Source organism: Dicentrarchus labrax, unplaced genomic scaffold, assembly GCF_905237075.1.
Source record: "Dicentrarchus labrax unplaced genomic scaffold, dlabrax2021, whole genome shotgun sequence".
Lineage (NCBI taxonomy): Eukaryota > Metazoa > Chordata > Actinopteri > Moronidae > Dicentrarchus > Dicentrarchus labrax.
The window spans coordinates 35,379-61,779 of record NW_026136906.1 but is presented as its reverse complement, the minus strand read 5'-3'; the positions used below and the strand labels follow the sequence as shown (position 1 = coordinate 61,779).

General features: G+C 37.5%; 1 protein-coding gene and 2 long non-coding RNA genes across 3 annotated transcripts; 1 reads left to right on the top strand and 2 right to left on the bottom strand.

Annotated features, from left to right (window-relative positions):
• Positions 1-537: 537 nt before the first annotated feature.
• On the bottom strand, positions 538-24,657 carry LOC127360637 (butyrophilin subfamily 1 member A1-like). The gene is made up of 7 exons (XM_051395093.1): positions 24,497-24,657; positions 24,129-24,201; positions 23,180-23,533; positions 17,372-17,653; positions 17,176-17,262; positions 16,447-16,645; positions 538-1,710 (listed from the first exon to the last, which is right to left on the bottom strand). The coding sequence occupies exons 2-7, from the start codon at positions 24,190-24,192 to the stop codon at positions 1,635-1,637; spliced, it is 1,062 nt and encodes a 353-aa protein (XP_051251053.1). The 5' UTR covers positions 24,193-24,201; positions 24,497-24,657; the 3' UTR covers positions 538-1,634.
• On the top strand, positions 2,866-9,170 carry LOC127360638 (uncharacterized). Its single transcript, XR_007883859.1, has 2 exons — positions 2,866-3,073; positions 9,073-9,170. It is a non-coding gene; the product is annotated as an uncharacterized LOC127360638 (long non-coding RNA).
• Positions 3,080-11,890, bottom strand: LOC127360640 (uncharacterized). Its single transcript, XR_007883861.1, has 3 exons — positions 11,712-11,890; positions 9,965-10,039; positions 3,080-3,208 (listed from the first exon to the last, which is right to left on the bottom strand). It is a non-coding gene; the product is annotated as an uncharacterized LOC127360640 (long non-coding RNA).
• Positions 24,658-26,401: the final 1,744 nt, after the last annotated feature.

The window sequence follows — 26,401 nt, the reverse complement described above, 5'->3', positions numbered from 1 at the left end:
TTAACTGGACTGAGTTCACCTGATCACTCCTGATTTAAAGGCTCTGATTGGTGCATGTGCCAGCAGTTCTGGTAAGAGGAGGTTGTCTTATTCTTTAGTTCTTATGTGTTCATGTTACTTTAACTGAGAACTTTATTTATCCTGATTTATTTAAGATGACCATGTGACAGTTCTAATTTTACGTTTGCAACCTTCACAATGCAACTTTGAGTTTTGGAGAAAATGAACTTTGTTCAGAGGGTTGAAGTTTTCTGTCTTATTCCTGCATCCTGATCCAACGCCCATGGTGATAGTCAGTTTATCATTGTCATTCTGAATCTTCTCATTTACAATCTTTACAATGAATGAAACATGAGTTACTGATATATTATGCTCCACCTGGCCTTTTACATCAAACCAGATGTGTCAAGTCAAAAAATATTTAAAATGGTTTTAAAATAATTATAATAGAAATCGCTTTTCATGCTGTTTTTTTCTTATGTCACAGCGTGCAGAGTGACACTGCACAGAAAGTCAGCCAGTTAAGGGAACTTCCTCTTACCATTTTGCATCTTATAGCACAAGTTTTATTTTGGTAGTCCTGCCTTAGACCCTCAGTTCAAGTAATATAAGGAAAAACACCTCAAAAAACATTTTAACAGGAGAAAATGGAAGCAATCTCAGAAGGATCCATAGAGGAGGGATCCTTCTCCCAGGACAGACGGACAGACAGCAATAGATGTCGACTGTACAGAACAAACAAAATCACTTTAGATTCAAACTTTGATGTCAGAATCTCTGATAAATATAAAATGTAAAACCTCCTGTATTTTAGAGCCTGAATGTTGGTTTGATTCTTATTTTCAGGTGATTATACACTAATGAAAACATAGTTATTATCTTCCATTTGTGCCAGTAGATCCTCCTCAATGTTACACACTGGACCTTTCATTGATTCAACCCTCATCAGGGGTTAAACAGAGGGAGGTTTGGTCTCCCACACTTTAACTATTTGAATGCACAAGTCAGCTCATTTATACAGACTGTAATGGACCTACAGCAGGTTTATTATAAGCAAAAAAAACTCAGTTATTTAAAACAGACTTTCTCAAAATAAGTATTTGAATTTGAATTCAAGAATTAATTGATAATTAGCAAAAACAAATGTTACAATAAAACAGGATTTCTTCAAACAGCAAAATACAAATAAGTGACTTTGTCTTAAATGAAGGAACCAGAAATATTCTTATTTTTATTAGTTTTTATTAAAACAATGAAATTTAAACAGCTGCTTCATTTCCAACACTGGGACCAATCGACTTTCTCTTAAAGTGAGAAGTTGTTCAAATGGTCTTACTCTTAAAATAAAGACAATAATCTGGTTCCTCTGCTGGGATATTATTCAAACTATTGTTGCTACTGGTTAAATCAAGCTGAATATTTTCTGTAATATCTTATAAAGACAAAGTTAGATTGTTATTCTTAAAACCAGATTACCTTTATAATGCAAAACATGCAACACTAGGAAGACAAACAACATCATCATTCTCTGTCAGTGTGATGGTAGAGCAGGAAAAGATGGAGAATATCCTCCAGTGTCACAATGATTTCCTCCTCGTTCTCGGTCACTACAGGAGGTTTTTAGTCCACGTCGTTCAACGCTGCGTCTCTCTGTGTTTTAAAGTGTCTCCAGTGTTATTTCCTGCTCCTGATGTTTCCTCTGTCTGTGATCTCTGAACTCTGTCCAGTTGCTCTCTCTGGTCCTCCTGTTGCTGATTTCCCTCCACTAAGGGCTGGAGTTGAGCTGCATTCATATTTACATTATGCTTCTGGACTTTTGGCTTTACTTCGACCATTAACAGTTCCTCTTTCACACCATGTGTTACATCTCCTTCTAGTTTAATTCCAGTCCTCAGGATCTTCTTTATACCTGTGAGCCAACAGAAACAGGAAAGTGTTGAAGTTGTTGTGTTCAAGCAGAAGAACAATATGAAAGTTAGTTATTTTCAACATCACAGTGACTGTCATAAACAGAACATTTCCAAATGAGAGAAAGCTTTTGAACGCAACACATTTTCTTTTATTTCCTCCATTTTCACCAAATTTCCTGCAGTGAAGATCATTTCAGATTGCTTGCTTAGTTATTGTTGTTATGCCTGTATGTATGTCAATAAAGAGCTCTGACAGTAACCTGGTATAAAAAAGGAAAATAAATATGTGACTTACATATTATGAAGGTGATAATGAGCAGCACAACAATGCAAACAGGAATGATGATACTCCAAAAAATCAAATAAAAAATGACAGAACTGTGGATAAACCAGATGAAAAGATAGAAGAGAAAACAGAATGACATTATTGAATCAAACTAGAGCTCAACAGTGACAATATGTTTCATATATTTAGAGCTCTTTATAACCTGGAACATAGATGTGTGTCTCTCTGGTCTGGTTGATGTCCTTCTGTTGGACTCTACAGGTGAAGTTGTTGCTGTGTCTCTTCTCCACAGTCACTCTGCTGCTGACAGTATAGAGGTCATCAGGACCTCTGACTGTCTCTGTAGGTCCAGCAGAGAGGAGGTTTCCCTCACCGTCCAGCCAGACCACCTCAGGCTCTGGATACCAGCCTTTAGACTCACACTGTAAAACTACTCTTCTACTGTTATTGGAGACAACCTCTATGATGGGAGTGGAGACGACACCTGATGAGAAGAGAGGAGGAATTTTAAACAGTGGATTCAGATCCAACAAATAACTTACAGCACTGTTTTCTTTGTGTCTTATCATGGCTGCTTACTTCTAATATAAAGTTACATTACTGATCTTTGCAGTCAGCAGAAATGTGTAATTCATCATCTTCAGAAAGTCTGACTTACCAACAGTGAGTTGGATGGAAGCTTTCTTTTGCATTGATTGAAGGAAGCAAAAGTATTTTCCTGCATCAGAGATTTTCACTTTGAAGATTTTCATGGAGACGTTTCCATTCTGCAGTTCATCCACAAACAGTCTCGTTCGGTAAAAATAAGATGGATTTTGATAATCAAACATCAGTCGTCCATCTTGGTGAACATGGATGTACTTTGGATCTAAACCAGGTTTGGTCCACTCCACTGTCTCAGAACTGGCACTGATTGGAGGATCAAGGTAACATGGTAGAATGACATCATCACCAGCCAGGGCTACAATTGGTTGATGTGAACAAATCAACTCTGACTGCTCTGCAACGCAAACTAAAGAACAAACAAGAAACAGTAGTATAGTTATAATACATGTCATCAGACTGAATGGATTCATTTTACTTTCTAAAAGTAAGAAAACATTTAATAAAACTGCATCAAAAACAAAGAAAAGCTTTTTGATTCTCTAATTCTTTTTTCTCAGTCAGTATGTTACAGTAGAGAATCAGGGCCACACAAATGTAGTTGAGTTGAGTTTAAAGATAGAACCACAAATCCTGCGTAAAGAACATAAAGAAAGGCCCTTTGTAATGCCAGAGGAGCCTATTGTACATCACTAACAGAAAACCACCTCCAACCCTCTCCCTCTCTCTCTCTCTGTAACCCCAACCAGTCAAGGCAGACTGCCGCCCCCTTAGAGTCGGGGTCTGCTTGAGGTTTCTGCCTGTTAAAAGGACGTTTTTCCATGCCAATGTCACCAAGTGCTGGCTCATGGTGGGAACTGTTGTGTCTCTGTAAATAGTTATAAAAGTAGAACCTGAGATAAATTCTGTAATGATTTGGTGCTAAACAAATAAAACTGAGTTGAAAACTGAGTTGAATCAAGCTCAGACCACATAGCCTCACAGAGCTGGCAGTGTGTGTGTAAATTACCTGTTAAACACTGTGTTAGAAGAATAATGAAGAGCAAAACACTGCAGGTCCCAAAGGACAGTCCATCACAGAGCTCTATCTTTGGATACAGCATTGAAGACTCCTGATAACCAATAACAGACAATAGCCTTTGACTGGTAGTTTAAATAAACACAAGTAAACCAAATGTCTTTAGTGGAAAATGAGGTTGAACAGGGTGGAAACTCTACAGTTGATTTCAGTTTTTCTTTGTCTCATAGCTCAGAGAGCGCTTTGGCTCAGTGAGGCAGAGACATAACTTTATTCTAGCAACATTCAAAGTCAATAACACTGCGTACGGTCAACTAACAGTGAATATAGTTGGACATTATGTTTAACAACAAGACAAGATGGTAATCAGTCTTGTCATTGTCCCTGAATGATAGGATAGGATGATAGTGTACTGATGGCAAAGACAGAGGAGGCTCTTGATAGGCCTTCTGCTTTGTTTAGTAATATCTACCATAGAGAGATAAATATATGGCTAATCAACAGTTGAATTTAATTTTAATAGAAGCAATTTCTTTGTTCATTTATCGATAAAACTTAAATGATCATCCTTTATTCCAGATGTTTTACTGTAACTTTTACTGGATCAGTGTCGGCAATGTGTTTTTTAGAACAACACTTAAACCAGATCTTTCAATAAAGAATCTGATGACAATAACTCTAACTAAAAACAATTCAGGAAGAAGGTAGATGGACATCTGCTTCCCCACAGCACTGGGAAAAACAAACAGTTCACTGAATGACAGGAAAGTAAAACCAAACACACACAATGATGTTGCTATGGTGATGTCTTTTTGTTTACAAAGAATGGAATAAAAATAATAAAGAGAAGGCCCATATAATTTATGTCATAGAAACTGTTTCACAAAGTTTCTCCTCACTCAATAACTCTAACATTGTGAGATTTTCTAAGAGAGTCTGGGGATATTGTGGTGACAAGTTCAGTCAAATCAGCTGCTGCTGATCTCGGCAGGTAAAAGAGATACAGCACATAATTTGCATTAACCAAAACAGCGCAGGTTGTTTTTCCAGTTGAGTAGACGGTAGTTCTAAGTTACATTACATTAATTTAAACACAAAGTATTGATCTTATTTGTTTTTCTTCAGTAAATTCATGGTATAAGAGGGATAATGTCCTTCCAGGTGTCAATAATCAGGAATTAATGGACTTCATGGAGGCAAACGTCCCCAGTTGGGAATTATCCCTCGACATAAACAACACAGAACATTTCTCCATAAAATAATCTGCACATTGTTGTAATGGTCAAAGATTATGAAATTATCACATATCCAATGTTTAACCTATTCAAGTTTTACTTTAAAAAATGAACTCTTACCTGCAGATTGATGGATGCAAACTCTCCACTGTGATGTTGGTTCTCACTGACTTTATTGTTCTCTTCCTCTCTGATATAAAATGAGGAAGTAGCCAATAAAGAGCAGGGTTGGGAGGGGCAGCCGACCTAAAAAGTGTAATCCAATACAGTTACTGATACCTAATAATCAGTTCAAACAACATATACCACCATTAACCAAATAATATTTAAAAGGTGAAAAGGTCAGATCTGAAGGGGGGAGATATATAATCTTGGGGGAGTGGTTCAGTGAGGAGTGGCAGTGATGCAGATGGAGGAGAGAGTTGTGATTCAACAGTAAGTGATATTGGCTGATACGGTCCATTGATTCTGTTCCACCTGTTTGTGGTAGTTTACAGGTAGTGGAAAGGTAATTATGGGTTAACTATGGTCCAGCAGTTTCCACATCTACCATTCACTTCTGGGAAACAACTGTTGTTGACAGTGGCTGACACTTTCTGGGTTTATCAGAAGATAAGACTGTGGAGATTACATCTGTGCAATAAGGGGCACAAATAATAAATACTCAGTAACTACTAAAGCATTATGTTAGCCCTCTATGTCGGTCTATACAAAAACAACCCACCTGTCTTGTGGGCTATACCACTCGCTCTAACAATCATTCCCATGCTTCTGAACCTTTCTCTCAGTTTAAAAAGGACAGACATTGTTGCATCCACGTAGAAACAAAGCGTATCCATGGAGCAATGACACAGTTTCAGCTTTAACAGCAGGCCAGGAGAGCTTTGGCTGTTTCAAAGCCTCTCTCTGCACTCATGTGTGAACAGCTTTGTACAAGGTCTCGACGGCACCCTCTGGTGGACCTTTCCAGATAATACATGCAGTTCCTTCCTCCACACAGTGTTTAAAGGCTTGTGTGACTGTGTTTAATTTTAAAAAACAAAAACAAAAAAGGGTGGAAGCTGGCTTGTCCTTTGTTGTTCTTGTCATTTCACCCTTTTGTTTTAACCACACAAAAAAAATTAATTCAAACATGAAACATGAAACCACAAATAAAATATATAACCAACATTTTTATTTCTTTATGGAAATTTTTTGACTTAAATTGTCTCTTATTTTGAGTCTCTTACTTTAAACAAGACACCAATGCATTGGATTTTTACACATTTATTTTGTGTGCAAACATTTTAATGGCCAGGCACTTAATTACATGTAATCCCATACTCCTCATCCTCCCAATACTTGACATAAGAGAAAATGCTATTGTAATGGTGGCGTTGGCTCACAGAACATCTGATGGCGGTGTGCACATTTAAACACAGGATCCAGAAATCTGTTCCAACAGTAAATTCCATTCAGTGGGGAGGTTAGGATGGTATCAGACATATCAGAAACATCAACTAATAACTAATAACAAAACAAGAAACAGATTACCATTTAACTCCCACATAAAGCAAACCTCTAGGGCTGCCTCCTTCCTTTTATGTAATATTACAAAAATTAGACACATCCTATCACAGACAGATGCAGAAAAACTAATCCATGCATTTGTTACTTCTAGGCTGGATTACTGCAACTCTTTATTATCAGGTTGCCCCAATAAGTCCATTAAAACGCTCCAATTAATTCAGAACGCTGCAGCACGAGTACTGACAGGAACTAGAAAAAGAGATCACATCTCTCCTGTACTAGCTACTCTGCATTGGCTCCCTATAAAATGTAGAATTGAATTTAAAATACTCCTCCTCACCTATAAAGCTCTTCATGGTCAGGCCCCTTCATATCTTAAAGAGCTCATAGTACCCTATTACCCCACTAGAACACTACGTTCTCTGAATGCTGGGCTACTTGTGGTTCCTATAGTCTCTAAAAGTAGAACAGGAGCCAGAGCCTTCAGTTACCAAGCTCCTCTCCTGTGGAATCAGCTTCCAGTTGTGGTTCGGGAGGCAGACACACCTCACCACAAGAGTAGGCTTAAGACGTTCCTCTTTGATAAAGCTTATAGTTAGGGCTGGATCAGGTGAGTCCTGAATCATCCCTTAGTTATGCTGCTATAGGCCTAGACTATCGGGGGGATTTCCCATGGTGCACTGAGCTCCTCTCTTCCTCTCTCTTTCTGCACTCATTCATGTCCCATTAATGCATGTTACTAACTTCACTTCTTCCCCGCAGTTTTTGTGCTTTCTCGTCTCGCAGGTTCTTATCGATCCTGGTGGAGCCTCCTGCCATGGTCCTGCTAGATTGCTATTGCCAATACTGTTGTTGCTGTGCACCTGTCTGTCTTCTGTACTTTTGTAAAGTAACTCAATTGGGACTACTAACAGAGAGTGAGATACCACTGATTGTGTACTATGAAATATAATAATAATAATAATAAAAAGAAGGGGAAGAAGAAACTTTATTTATACTCAAAACAAAGTTATAAAGTACTTTGCATGGTTTGAACCAGCATTAAAACATTTCAGGACAACAATGAGGCAAATTAAATCAGACAATTAAAACATAAAAATGAACAATATGAACAACAGGTACAACTTGCATCAACGTCTTTCTTGAGTTTGTGCAAACAACATCATATATTCTCTGTCACGAGATGGTAAAGTAGGAAAAGATGGAGAATATCCTCCAGTGTCACAATGATTTCCTCCTCGTTCTCGGTCACTACAGGAGGTTTTTAGTCCACATCGTTCAACGCTGCGTCTCTCTGTGTTTTAAAGTGTCTTCTGTGTTACATTTCATTACTCGGGAACTTCTTTATGCCTGTGAACCAACAGAATCAGGAAAGTGTTGAAGTTGCTAATGTGTTTTTGTCTAATCAATGAATGAGTGGGAAAACTACACAATCAGAACAAAAATATGATAATTGAACTGGAATATCACAGTGACTTTCATAAACAGAAAATTTCCAAATGAGAGAAAGTTTTTGAAAGCAACACATTTTCTTTTATTTCCTCCATTTTCCCCAAATTTCCTGCAGTGAAGATCATTTCAGACTGTTTGCTTAGTTACTGTTGTTATGCCTTTATGTATGTCAATAAAGAGCTCTGACAGGAACTTGGTATAAAAAGGAAAATAAATATGTGACTTACATATTATCAGAGTGATAATGAGCAGCACATTAATGCAAACAGGAGTGCCGATGATCCAAAGAATCAGATAAAAAGACGACTGAACTGTGAATAAATGATGAAAAGATAGAAGAGAGAACAGAATGACATTATTGAATCAAACTAGAGCTCAACAGTGACAATATGTTTAATATATTTAGAGCTCTTTATAACCTATAAAATTGAAGTGTGTCTCTCTGATCTGGTTGATGTCCTTCTGTTGGACTCTACAGGTGAAGTTGTTGCTGTGTCTCTTCTCCACAGTCACTCTGCTGCTATGTAGGTCCAGCAGAGAGGAGGTTTCCCTCACCGTCCAGCCAGACCACCTCAGGCTCTGGATACCAGCCTTTAGACTCACACTGTAAAACTACTCTTCTACTGTTATTGGAGACAACCTCTATGATGGGAGTGGAGACGACACCTGATGAGAAGAGAGGAGGAATATCAAACAGTGGATTCAGATCCAACAAATAACTTACAGCACTGTTTTCTTTGTGTCTTATCATGGCTGCTTACTTCTAATATAAAGTTACATTACTGATCTTTGCAGTCAGCAGAAATGTGTAATTCATCATCTTCAGAAAGTCTGACTTACCAACAGTGAGTTGGATGGAAGCTTCCTTCAACATTGATTGAAGGATGCAAAAGTATTTTCCTGCATCAGAGATTTTCACTCTGAAGATTTTCATGGAGACGTTTCCATTCTGCAGTTCATCCACAAACAGTCTCGTTCTGAGATAATAAGATGGATTTTGAAATAGATTTGCAGGTCGTCCATCTTGGTGAAAATGGATGTACTTTGGGTCTAAACCAGGTCTGGTCCACACCACTGTCTCAGAACTGGCACTGATTGGAGGATCAAGGTAACATGGTAGAATGACATCATCACCAGCCAGGGCTACGATTGGTTGATGTGAACAAATCAACTCTGACTGCTCTGCAACGCAAACTAAAGAACAAACAAGAAACAGTAGTATAGTTATAATACATGTCATCAGACTGAATGGATTCATTTTTACTTTCTAAAAGTAAGAAAACATTTAATAAAACTGCATCAAAAACAAAGACAATCGACCGCTGGAGCCTCAGAGTCTGTATCTGACTCACACTCATCACAGTTTGAGCTTCAAGCACAAATATCAGACAGCATCAGCAGTGAGAATATAAACAGCAGCTGACTCTCTGTAAAGAAATTTACATTGACTGGAGTTTTTAGGGGCAATGATGATCATCAGTCTGTCACTTTGTTTAGTTCCCATTATATCTTGTAGAAATATTCCTGGTTCCCAGAGAATGAATTCCTCTGACTTTTCCTCCAGAGTCTCTGAAAGGTCAAACTTTCAGTTTGTCCAATACTTTATGACCAAATATTTAAAAAGCATGCTAACATGCTGAACTAAGATGATGGACAAGTTCTACCTGCTTTAAATTGTTATCATTGTGAGCATGTTAGCATTAGCATTAGTATTAAGCTCGAATCCTTAAGACACAAGAACATATAATGAATGCATTAATTTTGATGTGAATGATTACAATGTCCCTGGGTTTTTGTTGTTGTTACAGAAATGGATAGAAGGGATTGGAAGGTTTTTTGGATCAGAAACTTAGTTGTGTCTTCTGCTTTCCAACACACACACACACACACACACACACACACACACACACACACACACACACACACACACACACACATTTACAGAAATTACCTTCACAGTTCTGTATTAGCAGCAAAACACTGAAGGTCTTGAAGAGCAGTCCATTACTGGGTGGCATTGTGAACTCTTGACAATAAAAAACAAAAACAAAATCCCTTAATCTGAATGTTTAAAAAAAAAACCCACACAATTGAAACACATGTCTTTACTTCGTGGAAAATGAGATCAACCAGGGTAGAACTGTCTGTCTTCTTTCTGTCTCAGTGAACTATATGTGCACTGTGTTTTGCTCCTCATGTGATGTGACTTCCTGTCAGGCAGACACAGACCCCAAAGGCAGCTGAAGAACCAACCTGCCATTTTGAGAGTGAAAGTGCCCCTTTCCTGTCTTTTTCTTTGAATCTCTTCATTGTTTCCAAATATCAGGTCGAGGTTATTGTTGCTCTCATGTCTTTTTTACCCTCTCTCTCTCCTGCTAACTACCCCAGTGCAACACCAGTGAGCACTGTGTGGGCATCAGCGTGCCCCTGTATGCACATGTGTAAGCAGTCAGAGTGTGATGGGTTACTTTGAGGCAGAGATCACGTATGTGGCCAAACAAAGTGTAAACATACTGTTCATTTACATTATATATTGATGGAGAAGCACTTTAGGAATTACTTTGGGTCCATCAGCTTGAAGTCAGCAGCTCACAATGTGACAACTAGCTGTTTAGTTAGCTTGCTACCTTTTGTTATAATATGGAAGTCAGTTCTTGTGTCTATCCTGACTTAATCACTCTCTCTCAGGTCTTATAAGGAAAACAAATATATATATTGTTTGATATATTAATTGATCATGTAGTTGACTGGTGTCTGTAACTGCATCATTTTTATGAGGGATGATCGATATGGATTTTTTTCAGCTGATACGATAACCAATAATGATCTGCTTCTGTGGCTGCATTTATAAAATGCTTTAATCCAAAGCTGTTCAGTATCTGTCTAGTGCCGCCGCCATTACTGCAGTGTAATCCTGAGAGTGGGTAGTTTGATTGAAGACAGGCAGTGGCCCCCAGTTACTGATGAATGGACCTCTTAGCAGTATTCAGATTGAGTTAGTTAAGTATTAGTTGAACGTTTGTTAGTAGCTAGAAACAGAGAAAAAAAGTAGAAAATTGGTCTTAGGACAGCTTGCGTTCAAACGTGCACATATTGTTCGGAGATGCTACCGCAGAAATGGCGACTTTGTTTGCTTCTGTAACTTCCCCGGATGCATGTGCACCACCTAAACTGCAGCCACTTACACTGCAGCTAAATACATCCTTTAAAGCCCTCACATGTTAACTCCTCAAACTTTTCACAGGAAATTAACTGTTAATTATTGAAAAGAACTGTAACATTTATCCTTTCACTGTTAATAGTACTTCATCCTGAAAGTAGATTATTGATTAAATGAGTAAAATACTGATTAAGGACTATGTATTTTGTGGTAGTGCTTCATTTACTGACTGTTAGAGTTCTTCCTCCTCCACTGTTGGAGGATAAAAACATATTTAATCTTTCACTTCATCTTTCAGAGTTCAAAGTTTTCAATAAAAGGTTTGTAAAATAAATGATAACAATATAAAAATACAGACTCAGTGTCTACGTAACAGTGTGAGTCCACTTTATATAGACTATAATGATATCACAATAAACAACACAGAGAGTTTGTCCATAAAATAATCTGCACATTGTTATAACAGTCAAAGAATGAAATGATGACAAATCCAACATTTAACATTCAAGTTTTACTTTAAAAAGAAACTCTGACTTACAGCGTGATGTTGCCCAGACATCTCGCCCAGACAAGAACTCAGGAAGTACGACCATACCTAACATGAGATACAGGAAATCCTCTGCAGAGAACAACAAACAACAACTCACTCTATCTCCACCTCTCTCACAATGTGCTTTAGAGACATACAGTCATGTCAGTTTGTCACAAATATAATAAAATAACCTTCTGTTGAAATCCTTCAACAGACAAACAGAAAAACATGCTGCATAGTTCTTAAATCTCCAAAAGTAAAACTCTGAGCTCCACCTCAAGCTGCTACAACATCAAACTCTGCATCACTGTCAGCACATTGAACACTTCACACTCATAATTCAAAATAAGAACCACCAAACTATGTTTCACTGCTAATACTGCTTTATATTGACTTAAAATGAAGGCAGGGACTTTTAAACTGCAGTATTTAAATTATCTTTCTGGGCTTTGACTACTTCTACTCAGTGTTTAAAATATTAATATAAGACTTCTTCCACCACAGTTAAAGTGTAAAAGTTTATATTTAGAATATGTTTCATAGCTCATCATGTATGTCAGTCACACATTTGAAGATAATAAGCTGTGACTTTGAAATGTACAATTCACTTACACTCTTTAGAATCATCTCCATGTTGTTTTTAAAGTCACACTGTCACAATGAAGCACTTCTTAGCTGTATTCACGTGTTTGCATTAGGTTGCGTATTTCTTGCTGCTTAAATGGGGCATAGTTCTTATTTCCTGCCCACTTGCAGACTGTGCATGGGGTAAGCAAGCAGCAACCTCTGTGGCTGCAAACAGTAAAGTAAATGTGTTTACAGCCTGGTACAAGAAGCAGTACAAATACTCCACTCATGACAACTATAAGTGAGGTGAATCTTTATATAACTCACCTGTTTAAATGACATCAAGGCTTAAAGTTAAGTCTGTTAAATTGAACACTGATTTAGTAAAGTCGTTCTTCTTCCACCTGTTCTGCCTCAGTGTCTGCATTTGGGTCTTCAGTCCTATTGCTTTGTAGACACATCTGTGACAGAGGCTGCTGAGGGTGCTACAGCCTATAGTCTATAACCATCTGTTTTAACAACATTTGTGGAGTGATTGTATTTGTACTTACCGTAGCCAGTGTGTAAATCATGATGTGCTATCTGGCTATAACACAGAGTGTCAGCAGGAGTAAGTGACATCCCACAAGGGACTTTCTGTTCACAGACACTCTTTTCTAAGGAATAACCACACATTACACCATATGGTGGTAGAAAGCGATACTGCACATGTCTTCAGTGTGGCTTTGAACTTATGTGCTATTGAAATGAGTTAAGGCAGATGATTCTACACATTAGTTCTATTCATTACTTTGGAGAGCTTGGATATTTACTCATATATTGAAATGTATATTAAGGCTTCAGTATTTATTTTATCTGAATGTTTGACTTTATTTAATTTGCATGTAGAGCTTTTATTAACTATATTTATGCATTGTGTATTTAAGGAATAGAAAAGAGGACAATAAGTCAACATTTGTTATTTTCATTGACTTTACAAAAGCTTTTGATTTTGACAACTGAGCCACCGTGGCATTTAAACTACAAGGATGTGGGGCAGTAGTTTCCTTTTGCAGTGCTACTGAAAGTTGTATTAAAGTAAATTAAATTAAAATTGGTTGATTCAACCCTCATCAGGGGTTAAACAGAGGGAGGATTGGTCTCCCACACACATATTTATAATGTGTGGCACATGAAGTTGTATATTTATTGGTGAATATAGAAGGCATATAAGAGGGTTGTCAAATGGTGCAGGATGAAGAACTGAGAGTTTGCATATAGTGAAAGGCACACAAGCTGCATTAAGGTCACGCTGATACTCAGAATGGGTCACTTCATAAGTCTTTATTTCCTCCTTAATTTTATAAAGAGTATGGTCTAAACCTGCTCCATATGAAATGTCCGGAGATGATTTGGAACTAAATGACATTCAGTTGAATTGAATCAGTATTGTCAACTGAAATGTATCTTAAACTGTGCAGTGTAACTGATATGTTAGTGCTTTAAATTGGGGACTGTATAGAATGACAGGGGTCCCCTGTTGAATGGTATGGAACAACAACAAATCCCTGCTCCAGCCTGCAGAGTCAAAGCCGAATATGGATTTAACACTCACACACTTTTAAGTCCCCTGTTGGCAAAAATTTTAAAAAGTTCACAAGAGCAAATTACACATGATTTTAGGTCGAAAGCATGTCCAAAAGGGGACCCCAGAAAAGTCCCCTGTTTGTGGGTGTGTAAGGACGCTAAAGTGCCCTGTTAGATATGTAGGCTGGTCCACACACACAGGCGCGTACACACACACACACACACACACACACACACACACACACACACACACACACACACGATACCTGTTTGGCAGAGTCATGTTCTCCTACACTCTGATAGGTCAGTCCCAGTCAATAGGAGGCCTCTCCTTCAATCTGTTTGCCTTCAGCTGAAACACATGAGTAACATCAAAGTCCAAACTGGTTCATGGTCTAACAGAAGCAAATTCATACTTGTACTACAAAAGACACCAAGGATTTTAGAGAGTAAAATAGTGACCTCTAGTGGACAATTGTGGAAGTGAAATCAAGACTAAAACCACACTGCAGAATAGTTTACTGTACTCAAACGCTCCGAACCTAAATGTTGTGGCTGAGTTAATTATAACATTTTAAGTGTTGAGCGAGTACATCAGTATCTGTTGAATAAAAAATTGTATATTTATGGGGACAGATATTGACACATTTCACTAGTTTAAGAACTCATTCCCAGCAAGACAACATTTTGGGGATTTTTGTGTTAATTTTGCACATATTAAGCCAATAACTGACTTTTTAAAGTCTTCACAATGAATAAAGGTGAAATGAAGAGAGCCCTACAGTACATATAAACAGATTACACTTGATGGCGTCTGTACTGGTACAGGAACTGATGATCTGTCTATAAGGTGTGATACCAAAGGGAAGTGGACTAAATGCTCAGCAGATCTCATGGTGCAGAACAGTACTTATTACTGGATGTAGGAAAACTAGAGTGGATATACCAGTGACGGAGTGTCTGGACAAAATGGCTAAAACTTCCTATGTTATAAACTGATAAATAGCTACTTGAAGATTTGGGGCCCTTATGCTACGGCAACGTAATGTGCTGAAGCCTTCCCCCCTTCCTACAATGACATAATGTCATGTTTTTTATATGTATAATTGGAGGTACTGTTTTAATTAACCTGGGGTATAATTTGATAACTTGATGACTGATAACAGACAGAGAGTGAGATACCTGTGATTGCCTTCTCGAAGCGTCTCCACACAGATGTTCTGCTTTAGACTGTTTGTGAACCTGGAGACGTGAGAGCAGCACACATTATAGGAGCATGAAGAGGAAGATGCAGTGACACTAATATTGAACCTTTATTTATCAGCAGGGGGCGCACTAACCTTTCTTTCTAGTATCAAGATCAGAAACTAAAGGAGCATCCTGTCACATCCACAGCTCCTTACAGGACAAATGATTTAGTTGTTGTACTCTACCTGTACTGAGTATTTCTCTGTTTGTTCCTGTTGCTGCGTTCATCTTCAGCTGTCAGTCAAACTAAAGGAGAGAGAGGCTGCCATAAACACAACACCCATCATCTGAAGTCCTCTTGGATTTCTGCAGCTCGTGTTGTCTGTTATTTCTAATATCTTTCATTGTTGTGTGCTACTATCTGCTGCTTAAACAGACCTTCTGCTCCAGGAGGAAGATCAAACTTTCCTGTTCCATAAAATACAATGAAGGCTGCAGGTAAACTGTTCTGTTACAGTCTGAGGTTGCTGAAATTATCTGAACACACTTCATACATCCATGAAGACTGTGTGATGTGGCTGAAAACTCAAGAAAATACCAGTAAGTGGACCTTGAGTGGGAACTGTTTGGTAAAACTATTTCAATATTATTTTCTCTTTAACTTTTAAACCAACATGGATTATAAATCCTAAAGTGCTGCGGGTTGTCAAACTAGTCAAAAGCTTCAGAAGAAACTTTATATAAACCTTTATTTATACTCAAAACAAAGTTACAAACTGCATTACATGGTTTAAAGCAGGATTAATACATTTTAGGAAATAATAATAAACTCATACAGCTTGAGTAAAACAATAAAAACAATAACAGGTTAAACTAATATAAATATATACAGTGAACAGTTCTGTGTTTAAACAGATGAGAATGGATGATGATGATAATAATGAATATTAAACACAGTCACAGCCTTTTGTACACAACCTGTTGACATTTTACAAAACAGTTCAGATTCTTTTAAAGTGCTAAAGTGGGAACTTTGATACAATCCATGAAATGAAAGCAGGAATCTTCAGTCACAGCTCATATCTTAGACTGGACACCAACATCATTAAGATCTCCCTTCTTCACTGTGTGTCTGCAGCCTTTTCACTGGCTCAAAGACAACACCTGCTCACATAGACTGAAAACAAAGTCACAATGGATAGATTGTAAACTAGGAAGACAAACAACATCATCATTCTCTGTCAGTGTGATGGTAGAGCAGGAAAAGATGGAGAATATCCTCCAGTGTCACAATGATTTCCTCCTCGTTCTCGGTCACTACAGGAGGTTTTTAGTCCACGTCGTTCAACGCTGCGTCTCTCTGTGTTTTAAAGTGTCTTCAGTGTTATTTCCTGCTCCTGATGTTTCCTCTGACTGCGACCTCTGAACTCTGTTCAGTTGCTCTCTCTGGTCCTCTTGTTGCTGATTTCCCTCCACTAAGAGCTGGAGCTGCACTGCATTCATATTTACATTATGCTTCTGGACCTTTGGCTTTACTTCAACCATTAACATTGACTGTTTCACAACATGTGTTACATCTCCTTCCAGTTTAATTAAAGTCATCTGGATCTTCTTTGTGTCTGTGAACCAACAGAAACAGGAAAGTGTTGAAGTTGTTGTGTTCATGTGTTTATGTCTAATCAATGAATGAGTGTTAAAGTGAGAAAACAACACAATCAGAACAAAAATATGAAAATTGAACTGGAATATTTTTAACATTTAATTCAATTCAATGTATATAGTGCCAATTCATAACAGAAGTTATCTCAGGACACTTTTCAAATAGAGCAGGTCTAGACTGAACTCCTTATAGCGTTATTTACAGAGACCCAACAGTACCACCATGAGCAAGAGTTTACAGAGGGAGAGAGACAGAGACAGAAAGACAGAGAGACATCACAGTGACTTTCATAAACAGAACATTTCCAAATGAGAGAAAACTTTTGAAAGCAACACATTTTATTTTATTTCCTCCATTTTCCTCAAATTTCCTGCAGTGAAGATCATTTCAGACTGTTTGCTTAGTTACTGTTGTTATGCCTGTATGTATGTCAATAAAGAGCTCTGACAGGAACTTGGAATAAAAAAGGAAAATAAATATGTGACTTACATTTTATCAGCATGTTGAAAATGAGCAGCACAATAATGCAAAGAGGAATGAAGATGATCCAAAAAATCAAATAAATAGGAGACTGAACTGTGAATAAACAAGATTAAAGGTAGAAGAGAGAACAGAATGACATTATTGAATCAAACTAGAGCTCAACAGTGACAATATGTTTAATATATTTAGAGCTCTTTATAACCTGGAACATAGATGTGTGTCTCTCTGGTCTGGTTGATGTCCTTCTGTTGGACTCTACAGATGAAGTTGTTGCTGTGTCTCTTCTCCACAGTCACTCTGCTGCTGACAGTATAGAGGTCATCAGGACCTCTGACTGTCTCTGTAGGTCCAGCAGAGAGGAGGTTTCCCTCACCGTCCAGCCAGACCACCTCAGGCTCTGGATACCAGCCTTTAGACTCACACTGTAAAACTACACTTCTACTGTTATTGGAGACAACCTCTATGATGGGAGTGGAGACGACACCTGATGAGAAGAGAGGAGGAATATCAAACAGTGGATTCAGATCCAACAAATAACTTACAGCACTGTTTTCTTTGTGTCTTATCATGGCTGCTTACTTCTAATATAAAGTTACATTACTGATCTTTGCAGTCACCACAATGTGTAATTCATCATCTTCAGAAAGTCTGACTTACCAACAGTGAGTTTGATGGAAGCTTTCTTCAACATTGGTTCAAGGATGCAAAAGTATTTTCCTGCATCAGAGATTTTCACTTTGAAGATTTTCATGGAGACGTTTCCATTCTGCAGTTCATCCACAAACAGTCTCGTTCTGAGATAATAAGATGGATTTTGAAATAGATACACAGGTTGTCCATCTTGGTGAACATGGATGTACTTTGGGTCTAAACCAGGTCTGGTCCACACCACTGTCTCAGAACTGGCACTGATTGGAGGATCAAGGTAACATGGTAGAATGACATCATCACCAGGCAGGGCTACGATTGGTTGATGTGAACAAATCAACTCTGCAACGCAAACTAAAGAACAAACAAGAAACAGTAGTATAGTTATAATACATGTCATCAGACTGAATGGATTCATTTTTACTTTCTAAAAGTAAGAACACATTTAATAAAACTGCATCAAAAACAAAATTCTTGTCACACACACACACACACACACACACACACACACACACACACACACACACACACACACACACACACACACACACACACACTCAATGTGTTACTGGACTGTTTCTATGTGTAAATTACCTGTTAAACACTGTGTTAGAAGAATGATGAAAACCCTGCAGTCCATCACAGAGCTCTGTCTTTGGATACAGCATTGTAGACTCCTGAATATAAAGACACAAACCTTTAGTTTGCTTGTTTAAAATAAAATAATAAATAAATAAAAACAAATGTATTTAGTGGAAAATGAGGTTGAACAGGGTAGAAACTCTAGAGTTTATTTTAGTGTCTCTTTGGTTTCAGTGTTTTTGTGATCTGTTGTTCTCACATCCTCATCTAACCTCCTCATGGACAGTAAAGTACAAACCCGCAGTCACATGCTGTTGTCATCACATAGATATAGCCTACTAGTGGAAACGATTAATACCAGATATTATGTGTGATATACATTTTCTTTTCTTAATCTTTCTGAACATCGTTTTTCCTTTAAAAATAGAGTTCAAAGCTTTCAATAAAAGGTTTGTAAAATAAATGATAACAATATAAAAATACAGACTCAGTGTCTACGTAACAGTGTGAGTCCACTTTATATAGACTATAATGATATCACAATAAACAACACAGAGTTTGTCCATAAAATAATCTGCACATTGTTATAACAGTCAAAGAATGAAATGATGACAAATCCAACATTTAACATTCAAGTTTTACTTTAAAAAGAAACTCTGACTTACAGCGTGATGGATGAAAACTCTCCACTGTCATGTTGTTCTGTTCTCACACTGACAGGAAATGAGGATATACAATGACTTTATCCAATTTCAGGCAGTTTCAATCTGGCTTTGAGTTCCTCTATTGATTTCTCCACAGAGCTGCTGAGTTCAGTCAGTATTATTTTACCACAGGATGTAACTGAACATTGAATGAATGACTAATAATCAGGTTGTTAGAGTAGTTTTCATATAAAGTTTAGTCCTGTTCATACTGTGTTTACAGACATTACAACTTCTTCCTGCACAGAAACAAATTTAAAAAGATTGCCTTCTTTCTCATGACTCTTGTAGCTGCACTGATAAACTCAGAGTTCACTGAACCAGTTAACAACCAGCTTTATGAGACCACTTATCAGGATCACCAATGTGAAGACAGGTACCCCAAAGAGAGCCACACTGAGTTCAACTGGATTCATGATACAACCTTATAAAACAGATTATTCAGCATTGTCAATGAAAGAGAGTCTGAGTTAGTGGAACTTGTTCAGTGAGACCAGGACGATGTTAAAGAAAACAAGAAAAGAGGAAACATTTTTCTCTCCTGCTACCACACGTCACAAGTTCGAAGTAACACCAAACACAAAATTATACAATCTAATATAATCTATATAATCTAACTCGCAAGATTTGATTAAACTGTCTATGTGTACTTCTGTTTGCACACTCGCTGGCGTTGAATTGCCCCTTGAGGGACAAATAAAGTATTTTGAGTTGAATATCAGTCTGTGACACCCCTTCATATACAATTAAAATAAAAAGACTATTTCTGTTTTTACAAATCTATTTTCTTTGGCACAAAATGATGAGAAAGGTCAAAGGTGCCTGAATATGTGTGTGAAGGGTTCATAAGCAGGGCAGCAGCATTTATTTGGTATGATGTTATTTATGGAAACTTGAATGTTGAAGTGGCCTTCCTGTGAGAGGACAGCACCAGCAGTCTTATGGAAGTCTTACAAAGAGGAATCATGAGTGATCAGTTCCTCTTCACCGAATACAGAATAATCAGAATCAGAAACCAGTGGATGGCGCTCATATGATCAGTTATAGTTCATTTATCAGTTCAGCATTAAATCCAAGATTAAATTAAAATCAGTTTGATGAATTAAGAACTGAATAAATGTAAATACAAAGAATGATTCCCAAATATACACGAAAATTTTTTATTGAATTATATATTTACATATTTACACACAATAATGAAACCAAAAATAACTCTTTGATAATAAAGGTTGCTGACTCCTGATCTGTGCACATATTTTGATCCAGTAACATCTATCAGTTTGTTTTACTGTATGAAGAACTCTTTAAAGCTGCCTTTCTGTATGAATTGTGTCTCTTGCTGTATTATGAGGGCGTCCTCTCTGTGTCCATCTTCTTCATTCTCTGAAGTATCCTCTCCAACTCCTCTGTCTCCTCCATTTTCACACCGACTCCTGACTCCTTTCTGTCTTTCTACTGATGTCACTTTTGGTTTTAGTGGTTTTCTGTCTTTTGTATCTCTCTTTCTCCTCCTCATTCCAGATGTGTACAGTCCTTTATTTCTTCCTCCTGAAGTTTTCTCTGTTGGTCTGCACTCTCTCTGTCTTCCCCAGTTGCTCTCTGGTTCTCCAGTTCCTCCGTTTACAGACAATCTGGATAACTCTAGACTCTGTCTCAGTGTTTCTTTTGTCTTTCTTGATGCAGACTGTGTGCAAACAGAAGAAGAAATCTATTCATGTGTTGATGCAGTTTTTTTCCTTACAGAAACAGCAAATGTGTGAAAATGATGAAACTAAAGAAGCACAGCAGAAATATGATGGTTGAGTTGAAAATGAAAGGAGAGAAGACATTTACTTTCATTACAGCTGTGATAATATCAAAAGATTTCATTCCAACGTGAGAATTGAAGCTCTTGAGCCTCCTTCTTTTCTTCTCAGTCCTCATATTAGTGATGGTCAGTGTTCCTGCACTGCAGTATTTGTTACTCTGATCCCAGCCTCCTCTGTAACAGCACCCAGAACAACCAGTAAGAGTCACCAGTTCAATGACAAACACATACACATGGGAACAACAGTTGTGCTGAATGATGCCGAACCAAAACAGACAAGATATCAGCACATGTTCAGCTGTCCATATTTACCACAGTGGTAACTGAGGGCTGAATCCCAACAAATACCAACCTTAGAGTTGCTTTAAAGACAGCCTGTGGTGTTTCTGACCTCTGTAAGTGCTGTGAAACAATGTCTTCATCAGTGGCTCTCTGTTTGTGTTACCTTGTGATCTACAGGTGGCAGCAAACGCAGCAATGGACCTGCAAAGGCAGGAAGACGATTGAACTGTTGTCTGTGTAGAATAAAATTCCACAGGACACCTTTCATGTTTTTTTCCAGTCAATGTTGATTTTAATCTGACTTTACATTGTTAAGTGTTTATGAATTGTTTTACTTTGTCTTCTTTCTGTTGTATCATGGCTGCTTACTTCTAATACAAAGTCCTCATAGTGTCTGAACCTGGAGACGTGAGAGCAGCACACATTATAGGAGCATGAAGAGGAAGATGCAGTGACACTAATATTGAACCTTTATTTATCAGCAGGGGGGCGCACTAACCTTTCTTTCTAATATCAGAGAGCATAAAGTGAGTGTAAAGGTTTCTGTTCAATAAGGAGTCACCCTGTGTTTTATTACATTGTTAAATGACTTTAAAGGTTCCAGATGTAAAGTCAGATAGTGTCTGAATTACTGACAGTGTTGAAAATGACCACAATGACATAATAAATGAGAGTATGATCTATTGATAGTTTTAATAGTAAAAATAAAATAAAATGTTGTATTAGTATATTGTAAATAAAATGTACTTAATGTGCTAATATTGCTACATCTTGAGCTAAAGCTAAGCTAAATAAAAAGCTCAGGAACTTAAATGTGAACATTTGTAAAATATCCTCCAGTGTCACGATTTCCTCTGCTCTTCTTTTCTGCCACCTTCTGGTCATTTTGGTCACCGCAGTCCCGTCTTGAGAAGGTTTTCCTCAACTGCATTTTGCTTCTTTGGGATGTTTTCTTCATTCCTCAGGATCCTCTTAATGACTGTGAGCCAACAGAAACAGGAAAGTGTTGAAGTTGTTGTGTTCATGTGTTTTCGTCTAATCAATGAATGAGTGTTAAAGTGAGAAAACTACACAAGCAGAACAAAAATATGATAATTGAACTGGAATATTTTTAACATCACAGTGACTTTCATAAACAGAACATTTCCAAATGAGAGAAAGCTTTTGAAAGCAACACATTTTCTTTTATTTCCTCCATTTTCCCCAAATTTCCTGCAGTGAAGATCATTTCAGACTGTTTGCTTGATTACTGTTGTTATGCCTGTATGTACGTCAATAAAGAGCTCTGACAGTAACTTGGAATAAAAAGGGAAATAAATTTGTGACTTACGTTGCATTATCAGAGGGATAATATTGAGTAGTCCAAAAGTACTGATAATAAGAATGGCGATGATCCAAATCCAAAGAGAAGACGACTGAACTGTGAATAAATCATCTGAAAAGATAGAAGAGAGAACAGAATGACATTATTGAATCAAACTAGAGCTCAACAGTGACAATATGTTTAATATATTTAGAGCTCTTTATAACCTGGAACATAGATGTGTGTCTCTCTGGTCTGGTTGATGTCCTTCTGTTGGACTCTACAGGTGAAGATGTAGCTGTGTCTCTTCTCCACAGTCACTCTGCTGCTGACAGTATAGAGGTCATCAGGACCTCTGACTGTCTCTGTAGGTCCAGCAGAGAGGAGGTTTCCCCTCACCGTCCAGCCAGACCACCTCAGGCTCTGGATACCAGCCTTTAGACTCACACTGTAGAACCACTCTTCCATTGTTATTGGAGACAACCTCTATGATGGGAGTGGAGACGACACCTGATGAGAAGAGAGGAGGAATTTCAAACAGTGGATTCAGATCCAACAAATAACTTACAGCACTGTTTTCTTTGTGTCTTATCATGGCTGCTTACTTCTTATATAAAGTTACATTACTGATCTTTGCAGTCAGCAGAAATGTGTAATTCATCATCTTCAGAAAGTCTGACTTACCAACAGTGAGTTGGATGGAAGCTTTCTTCAACATTGATTCAAGGATGCAAAAGTATTTTCCTGCATCAGAGATTTTCACTTTGAAGATTTTCATGGAGACGTTTCCATTCTGCAGTTCATCCACAAACAGTCTCGTTCTGTTATTGTAAGATGGATTTTGAAATAGATACACAGGTTGGCCATCTTGGTGAACATGGATGTACTTTGGGTCTAAACCAGGTCTGGTCCACTCCACTGTCTCAGAACTGGCACTGATTGGAGGATCAAGGTAACATGGTAGAATGACATCATCACCAGCCAGGGCTACGATTGGTTGATGTGAACAAATCAACTCTGACTGCTCTGCAACGCAAACTAAAGAACAAACAAGAAACAGTAGTATAGTTATAATACATGTCATTAGACTGAATGGATTCATTTTACTTTCTAAAAGTAAGAACACATTTATAAAACTGCATCAAAAACAAAGACAATCGACCGCTGGAGCCTCAGAGTCTGTATCTGACTCACACTCATCACAGTTTGAGCTTCAAGCACAAATATCAGACAGCATCAGCAGTGAGAATATAAACAGCAGCTGACTCTCAGTAAAGAAATTTACATTTACTGGAGTTTTTAGGGGCAATGATGATCATCAGTCTGTCACTTTGTTTAGTTCCCATTCTATCTTGTAGAAATATTCCTGGTTCCCAGAGAATGAATTACTCTGAAGTCTCTGAAAGGTCAAACTTTCAGTTTGTCCAATACTTTATGACCAAATATTTAAAAAGCATGTTAACATGCTGAACTAATATCGTGGACAAGATCAGATTCTACCTGCTACAAATCATTATCATTGTGAGCATGTTACCGTTAGCATTAAGCTCAAACCCTCACAGATCAACCAGTGTGACTGTAGACTGTAATGATTGTATCAATGTGTTACTGGAGTGTTTTGTGTGGAAATTACCTTCAAAGGTCAGTATCAGACACATTAAAACACTGATGAAGGACAGTCCATCACTGGACAGCATTGTAGACTTCTGAAAATAAAAAAAGGATTTAGTCTGGTTGTTTAAAATTACTCAAATAAAACAAATGTCTTTAGTGGAAAATGAGGTTGAACAGGGTAGAAACTCTACAGTTGATTTTAGTTTCTCTTTGGTTTCACTGTCTCTCTTCTTTTGTTTTTCTTTGACTTTCATCTGAAGCCGCAGACACGAGGTGAGTGTTGTGGAAAGTCACAATGTGAAGGGTCAATGAATCTAATGTTGTTATAGTAAGTCAGAGTACTACATCAACGACTTCTGAAGTATAAAAATAATTCACTTTACATACCGTAGCAGATAGCTGATGTGCTAACTGAGCACAGTGTGAACACAGCTGACCCGGGACCGAACAGCCTCCAAGTCCGATGGAGGCCAGTCTGAGGACAGAGACCCAGGTGGTTTTCCTGTCAGGTTCGGCTCCCTCGATACGTTCACAAACCTCAGAACATATTTACAGATTATTTTACACACAGATTGAGATACAGTCACACAACTCTCCACTAACATTTATTAATAGTTTTGCTACAAAAATGGGTCCACAGCTGTTTTATCACCGTGGTTACTTATTTACAGGATGGATATCGGACTTCATGTGGAAGCACCTTAGTGTCTAACATTATTATGTTCACATTGTTATGTTCTGTCCTTCATGTTCTGGAAATGAAAATAACTCGACTCAATTCACAAAATATCTCAATCATAACTGAACGCAGTGTAATCAGTGTAATGATTCAGACCTTTGTTGAACACAGTGGTGGTTTTACTGTTCATATAAACTCCTGAACAATGTGATTGAATGTTTTATTAGTACCAAATAAAACAGAGTTGAACATTGTAGTTAAGACAAGAGGAAAGCAGGTTGGATATGTGTGAATACAAAGTAAAATGCTGATTGGTCTCAGATTACCACAGCGTTCACTACTGTAGCCACATGAATGAAATAATACTGCAGAAAAAGACTGTTTGACTTTTAATCCAGAAACACACTATAAATAATTACAATAATGGCATGTGAAATAAATCACTAATATAATGTATTATTAAGTGTTTGATGTAAAAATCCTACATACCTGTTGCGTGAGTGTCAGGGAGCCTCAACTCAGAAAAGTAGCTGCACGGTCAAAGTCTGGAATAAACACAAAGACAGCCTATAATAAAACAATGTGTACTTTGATTCCTGCACTTGAGTCAGATAACAAGTTTTATGACTTAATATTAACTTTCAGTTGAGATCCTGTTTAAAGTTTGAGGCTTCATGAACAATGTTTTCTTTCTCCTTTTAGGCCTAAAACACAGTTACTGTGTTCATATGTCTGACTACAGACACACTGAGTTAACAGCCACAGCTGTAAATACATGAAACCACTGATATCATCACCAGTTCACAGTAATAATACAAAACTTCTTTGTGGAATGAAACACAACTTACTGACATGTATTATTCTCCACATGAACTTTAAATAACATCACAGAAAATGCTGATTAATACTATTTTTCTTCTTTAGAATTTTAAGTCAGATTTTATTTATAAAGCCCAAAATCACAACCTGCCTCAGAGAGCTGCTCAAAGTTGGAACGCTATAAGGTTTGATTTTCCTCACCAGATATTTCTAGTCAATAACAGAAATAGATAATACAAATAGCATGCTGTTTTATTTCTTGTGTCCCAGCGGGCAGAGTGGAGTGACACTGCACAGAAAGTCAGTTAAGGGAACTTTCTGTTACCACTTTCTATCTTATAACACAATACAACGGGTGTTTGCTTTCAACCTGTTGATCATCATTAAGTTTTATTTTAGCAGTCCTCCCTTAGACCCTCAATTCAGGTAATATAAGGAAAAGACCTAAAGAAAAACATTGCATAAAAAGACTATTGACAGTTCGAATTTTAATCCAGAAACACACTATAAATAATTACAATAATGGCATGTGAAATAAATCACTAATATAATATATTATTAAGTGTTTCATGTAAAAATCCTACATACCTGTTGAGTGAGTGAAGGAGCCTCAACTCAGGAAAGTAGCTGCACGATCAAAGTCTGAATTAAACAAAGACAGCCTATAATAAACCAATGTGTACTTTGATTCCTGCACTTGAGTCAGATAACAAGTTTTATGACTTCATATTAACTAACAGTTGAGATGTTGTGGCCTTTAGAGTTTGAGGCTCCATGAACAATGTTGTCTTTCT